This window comes from Triticum dicoccoides, chromosome 5A (genome assembly GCF_002162155.2).
Source record: "Triticum dicoccoides isolate Atlit2015 ecotype Zavitan chromosome 5A, WEW_v2.0, whole genome shotgun sequence".
Taxonomy (NCBI): domain Eukaryota; kingdom Viridiplantae; phylum Streptophyta; class Magnoliopsida; order Poales; family Poaceae; genus Triticum; species Triticum dicoccoides.
Window position 1 is genome coordinate 575,000,510 of NC_041388.1, and position 7,159 is coordinate 575,007,668.

Below are 7,159 nucleotides of genomic sequence, written 5' to 3' on the forward strand. Positions count from 1 at the left end.
ATATGAGGGACACGGACGTTTGAGGGGTTACATTTGACGTGTCCGGTTGTAGGTGCTCTAAGCGAGCAGATTGGGTTAACGCTCTATTGCCAATGAATAGTGCAAGTCATTGCATGGTACAATTACGTATGTTCTCTCGCGTGATTTGTTTCCACACAGTTTAAATTTTCAGCAGAATAAGAAGCTAGTTGCGTTCTTACAGCTAATGGCAAATTCACTGTTAAATCTTTGTATACAAAGTTGGTTTTGAACAACATGTATGTCCCACATAAAATTTCGTGGAAAGTGATGATTCCAGTGAAAATCAAAGTGTTCCTCTAATGAGGAGGAGCTATATAATTACCGAAGAAAATTTTCTTAAGAGAGGATGGGAAGTGGATAAAACTTGTGTCTTCCGAGACAGGATGGAAACATTGACCATCAGTTCTTTTCTTGCTTGGTTGCTAAGCTTGAGATTCGCAAAAATGACGACTTTCGCTCCTGTGTTTTTGATAATTTGGAGATGCAGAAACGATGTTTGTTCTAACAATAGGCGAATTGATGATCCCTCCATATTGTTCCATTTGATCCGCCACCGCTTAAATGGTTGGTCCATTTTCCAGAAAAAGCCAAAAAAGCAACAGAGAATGATATGGGTGAGTGAGTGTGGTGGGGGGATAGGGGGAAATGAGTAGGAAGTGAAATCTTCAGAACTTCGCATGGATGAGCAACATGAGTTCTTCAATTCACCAGTGAGTGATTCACGACGAGGAAATGATCAAGGTTGCTGCATGCCCTGTCTCTATTTGATTTTTTTTTACGAGGAGCCTATGCCTGCTAAGGTTTGCTCTCTTTTGTACTATAGCCACATATGCCCTGAATCAACATTTAACTGCCCAAGGTCCTGCTGGTGGAATGTGTTGTAGTAGTTCAGGCTTTCTCTTAAGAAGCTTGGGATTTTCTCTTTGTGCTTTGAGCTTTGTCTATTAGTTATGTTGAATGTATGGAGCCGGCGGGGTTAGGTGACTGAATTTACAATTTTGACCAGTCACTTTTTTTACAAGAGGGCGCACGTACATACTAGTCAGTGGCGAAAAACCTGAATTCTTGTCATGAGGTGCATGCTTTGAATGTACGTCTTGCTCGCCTCAGAGCATAAGCTAGCTAGCACCGTGTTGATCAAATCCTGGAAACTACATACATGTGTTCGAGTTCATAGATATATCTTCTATGTGTAAGTGTTGATCGATCAATCATATGAAACTTAATTACGGTACTAGGTTTGCGTATATATATGAAGTTAGAGTTCAATTAGGGCTAGTTTGATTCATGCCGTGGGCACCATGCCTGGGAAAAAAATAGAGCCCGGGAGCAGCTTGGGAATCTGCTAGTTTTTGCCTGGCCAGGCACCTATGCAAAGATGGTGTTTGGTTTCAGTATTTGGCTTGAAGAAATTGTTATACGGTTGAGATGTGACAGTACTTGACAAAGTGCAACTAATCTATTCATTTGGTACAGGCAGTAGAGCCAGGCACACAAAAAGGGTTGCCTGAGCCAGGCTGATCAGCCTGCCTGGGATAAGTACTTTGTTTTATTTGATATTTTTATTTGAGCCATGCTAATCATGCTGCCCAGAAAGAAAACGCCCCCCACGACGTCCCCGCTAGGGCAACTCGGGCAGCGCACAAACCCTAGCCACCGGGGGCGCACACTCCCGCATCCCTCCCTCCCTCGCCGCCGGGGGATGCTGGCGGGCTACGCCCAGGGGCCGACGGTGGTCACGGGTGACTCCATCTATCCCATGTCTCAGGGGTGGTGCGGGCCCCATAAGTGGAGGCGCGGTTGATCCAGCAAGCAGCGGCGATGGCGGCGGTGGCCGGCCCTGCCTCGGGAGACGGTGGTTGCAGGCGCGTTGGGAAGCCCGGTCACGGGCGGCGGCGCACCATTTGGCTTCGGATCGGCGCTAGTGTGGAGGGCCTGGTGGACTGCTCGGCGGCATATCCGTTCAGATCTGTTCTGGCCGGTGCTGCCGGCGGTGGTGGTCTTCTCCTCCATCGGAGGTGGCCGGCATGAGGCTGGGTGGTCGGATTTCGAGATCCGCCATCTAGTCCCGGCTGTGAGTCGGAGAGAAATAGTTGCCGATGAAAATCGATCCGACGGCGGGCGATGGTGGTGTTCTGTGTCGTTACCTTGATGAAGGTATCGTCATGGAACTACTGTCAACACATTCGTGCTGCTCCGGGGGAAACCCTTGGATCTTGTCTTCCAGAACGGACGATGGCGGCACTATGGTGTCATTTCTCTCTTGGCAGCATAATTTGTGGAGTAGCGCTGGAACACGGAGGCGGAAGGTGGAGCGGCTTCGTCTGGAACGGAGCTTCAGTGGAGATGTCAAGTCATGCCTGGCCGACAGATGCTACACTATTTTATGCATGTTCGGCAGGTGCTACACACGACAGATCTTCTAGAGTCTCCGCCTCTGGATGGAAGAGCACAGGGCGGTGGCGTTGTTGGGCGCCGTGGTGGCATCGACTAATGACCGGACTGGCAAGGATGATGTAGATCTCTCTCCAGAATATGGGACATCGGTTCGATGATGATGGCGGCTTCTAAAATGTGTGCACGTGGTGTACGCTTTAGGTCTGCTGCGCTGGTTATTGGTTTCGATACGTTATATGGATGGATTGGCGACAACATCGGTTATAGATCTGTTGAGTGAAAGCACTCCACATTATCAAGTTTGTAGGTGTGAGTGGTGTCTTCGGGTGGCTTGATGTATGTTTTTGTCAGATCTTCATGGAATAATTAATAAAGATGATCATATCCATCAATTGATGCAGAGGTCGGGGTTTAACCTCCTTTAAAAAAATCATGCAACCCAGAAAGGCCAGACCAGGCTACCACGTTTTCTTTCAGGGCACCATCCAAACAACTATCAGGCAAGTTTGAGGGATGTGCCAGGCCAGGCGTCACTAGATGTGAAAGCGAACCAAACTGGCCCTTAATCTTTGCATGCGGATGATGAGCAAAGGCGCAGGCATGCCTATATTATTATATTATGTTAGTTTCTATAGGAAAAAATAAAATAAAACTAAAAACTAAAATAATGAAGTTTCTACGTAAGAATGAACTAGTGGCATTCGTATTATCCTTTAAGAAGAAAGAAAGAGGTACCTAATTTACGCAGAAATTGTTTTTCTAATAATATACATGACCAAGCATATAATAGTGAATCTTTTTGCAAAATGAAACTTCCTAAGAATGATTGAATTAGTGGCATTGGTATTACTCTAAAATAAGAAATAAAAAACTAAAACTAAATCAAAATAATAAGGTTTTCCAAGGAAGAATTCATTAGTGACATTGGTATTATCCTTTAAGGATAAAAAGACAAAATTTGCACACAATTTACTCAGAAACTGTGTTTTCTATAATATACAAGAATAAGCATATAATAGCGATATTTTGCAAAACAGAATTTTTGTATGAAGGAATTAATTAGTGGCATTCACGTTACCTTGAAAGAAGAAAGAAATGAAATGAAAATAAAACTAAATCAAAATAATGAATTTTCTAAGAAAGAATAAATTTGTGGCATTTGTATTACCCTTTAAGAAGAAGAAAATGAAAACAAATAATGACAAAATTTGCACACAATTGACACATAAACTAATTAAATTTCTTATAATATGCAAGAATAAGCATATAATAGTAGAATTTTCACAGGAAAAAAGAAGTTTCCTATGAAGGAATGAATTAGTGGAATTAGTGTTACCCTTAAAAAGTAAAGAAAAATGAAATAGAAACTGAATTAAATCAAAATAATAAAAAATTAACCAAGAGTGAAGTAGTGGCATTAGTATTGCCATTTAAGAAGAAAGAAATAAAAATAAAAATAAAGTGACAAAATTTGCACACAATTTATACATAAACTGGGTTTAAAAATAATATGAAAAATAAGCATTTGATAGTGACATCTTCACAAAAAATAAGTTCCCTAAGAAGTAATCAATTAATGGCATTAGTATTACCCCTATGATAAAAGAAATGAAATAAAAACTAAAATAATTTAAAATCACAATTTTTTTGTAAGAAGAATGAACTAGTGACATTGGTATTACCCTTTAAGAAAAAATAAAATAAAAACGTAAAAAACATTGATATATTTTGCACACAATTTACACAGAAATTGTGTTTTGAAATAATATACAAAAATAAGCAGATAATAGTGAAATTTAAGCAAAATATAAATTTCCTTTTTAGCAATGAATTAGTGGAATTGGTATTACCCTTAAGAATGAGTGAAAATAAAAAAAATAACAAAAATATTTAAGAAAAGGTGAATTAGTGACATTGATATTACCCTTCAAGAAAGAATGAAAATGAAAAAAATTGCACACTACTTTGCACTGAAATTGCGCTTTTTTTGTAATATGCAAAGAATAATCATATAACAGTGCAATTTTGAAACTTTAGTGTAATTTACACAGATACTGCATACAACTTGCGTGTATATATGCACACTCACCCAACATCCCAAAAATACCAATATAAGAAAAAAGAAAACCCAACTAAAAAGAAATGAGAAAACATAAGTAAAAACACATACAAACAGGAAAAAAAAGGCAATGGGTAATGGGCTTCAAGCCCGGTAGATTAATGTACTGACTGATGTGGTATTTCTTTAGTGATTTTTTCAGCGGATAGTCCTGGCTTGTCGTATCCGTCTGAAATTCATATTTCCAGATGAGAAAAGAGGTATAAATATCTTCATATACCAAACGTTGGCTAATTAGTACTGCATCCTCAAAATTGTAACCTTCCCATGACATATAAGCTACTAATAAATACGTTTTTTCCAAACAGGGTAAGTCAAAAATTCGGTCCAAGAAGCCTTGAAATAGCGCGAATCTTGACAAAAGAATCAACAAACGAGAAAACCGGCTAACCAAATTTATAAATCAGGCACCTTACATATAGCTAGCTGGAGTTAAAAGTGTGGATGTATGTCCGCTTTGTAGTAGAACCTGGGCTTCCTTAATAGAAATCGGAGAGTATATATAGATAGATAAAAAAAAAAGTTGAACTATGGTCATACAGCAATGCTTTGCAACTTTACAAGTCGTTAATTTATGATCAGGTTTGGGCCTGGACAAAGAAGACGATGACCTTCACCGGGGTTTTGGGGTTGCGAGCATGCGCAACACATGCATGGCGATGGCGACGTCAACGGCGGAGACGCGGGCATCGATGCGAGAGGAAGTGGGAGAGGATAAAGATGTGGTGGCCATTCGGGGTTTAGGTTTGGGCTTGGGCTTAGGGTTTATGCGGTACGTTTATAGCCACGCTCTCTCTATAAATAGCAGTACCTCTGCCATTGACGGGCAGATTGGCAAGCAACAGCAGCAATGGCAATGGCCGCCTCCGATCAGCAACTACAGCAGGCCCGCAGCACCCGGCACGGCTTTGAGGATGAGTCCCGGTGGGTGGAGCTGATCCGGGAATCCCTCCGGGAGGTTTCCGGGGAGGAGGACGACGACGGCATCCCCGTGTCCGTGTTCGACGTGCCCAAGCAGCTGCTGGTGCACAAGCCCGAGGCCTACGCGCCGCAGTTCATCGCGCTGGGCCCCTACCACCACTGGCACCCTCACCTGTACGACATGGAGCGCTACAAGATCGACGCCGCCCGCCGCGCGCTCCGTGCGGCCGGCCGCAGCCTGGACGACCTCGTGCGCGAGCTCCGGCACCTCGAGGGCAAGGTCCGCGCTCACTACCACCGCTACCTCGACTTCCGCGACAGGACGCTCTCGCTCATGATGCTCGTGGACGGCGCTTTCCTGCTAGAGTTCCTCACCATCCACCACCACCACGCCGCCGCCGCCGAGCCCGAGAGGCTCGCCGTCTCTAACTGGACGTCGAGGATGGCACACCTCATCGACCTGGGCGGGACCGGGCGGAAGTCCGCTCACAGCCTCATCCTCCGTGACATGCTCATGCTCGAGAACCAGATTCCGCTCTTCCTCCTCCGCGAGATCCTCCAGGCGCAGTGCCACTCCCAGTCCGTCGACGAGTCCACCGCGCGGCTCACCTGCATGGTGACGGGCCTCATGAAGGAGCTCTGTCCGTTCAAGATGGAGGGCAACTTCCCGGAGAAGCAGATCGAGAGGGACATCGCCAAGCACGCGCACCTGCTCGAGCTGCTGTACCACCTGCTCGTGCCCAGGCCCAAGCCCTCTGCGTCTGAGAACTCCGCCCCGGCGTGGTCTGGCCCCGTCGAGGATGATATCGAGGAGCAGCGACCGGACGGCGATGGCGGCCAAGAACAAGAAGGCGAAGGCCCTCCCGCCGGCACCGGCAACGAGTACGTGATGCAACTGCTCGCCGTCATTTTGAGCATGGCGTCGAGGCTCAAGGGCGGCCGCCTGGGCCACGTGATCGAGTTTGCGGCCAAGGCGCCGTGGAAGATGCTCGCCGGCATACCCGGCATCTCAGGCTTGTCCATGCACGCGGACGCAGACATGAGCCAGGAGATCGCGATCCCATCGGTGACCGAACTGGCCAGCAGCGGCGTTCGGTTTAAGCCGACCAACGGCAACCTGTCCACCATCACCTTCAACCGCAAGACGGCGACGCTGCACCTCCCGGCGGTGACCCTCGACTGCAACACGGAGGTGGTGCTCCGGAACCTGGTCGCCTACGAGTCATCCGCCGCGTCGGGCCCGCTGGTGTTCACCCGATACACGGAGCTGATGAACGGCATCATCGACACCGACGACGACGTCACGCATCTCCGCAAGCGCGGCGTGGTGATCAACCGCATGAAGAAGAGCGACGGCGAGGCCGCCAAGCTGTGGAACGGCATGAGCCGCTCGGTGCAGCACTCCAAGGTGCCGGACCTGGACGCGGTCATCGACGACGTGAACCGCTACTACGGCCGGCGGTGGAGCGTCAAGGCGAAGCGGTTCATGCGTAAGTACGTGCTCAGCTCATGGAAGATGCTCACCTTCCTCGCCACCATCAGCATGCTGCTGCTCACCACCTTGCAGGCCTTCTGCTCCGTCTACACGTGCTCCCGGTGGTTCACTGACGTCGTAGTCACGGTCACGCCGACGCCGGCAGAGTAGATCGGTACAGGCGTGCGTTCCTTGACCACGCTATAGTGATCATGCTGTTGGATTGT

General features: G+C 46.6%; 1 protein-coding gene across 1 annotated transcript; it reads left to right on the plus strand.

The window, feature by feature from the left end:
• Nucleotides 1-5,379: 5,379 nt before the first annotated feature.
• Nucleotides 5,380-7,153, plus strand: LOC119302951 (putative UPF0481 protein At3g02645). The gene has a single exon (XM_037580016.1). The coding sequence runs from the start codon at nt 5,388-5,390 to the stop codon at nt 7,101-7,103; it is 1,716 nt and encodes a 571-aa protein (XP_037435913.1). The 5' UTR covers nt 5,380-5,387; the 3' UTR covers nt 7,104-7,153.
• Nucleotides 7,154-7,159: the final 6 nt, after the last annotated feature.

Excerpts from the sequence above, each read along its gene's own strand:
- LOC119302951 (XM_037580016.1), top strand. The coding sequence starts at position 5,388 with ATGGCAATGGCCGCCTCCGATCAGCAACTACAGCAGGCCCGCAGCACC.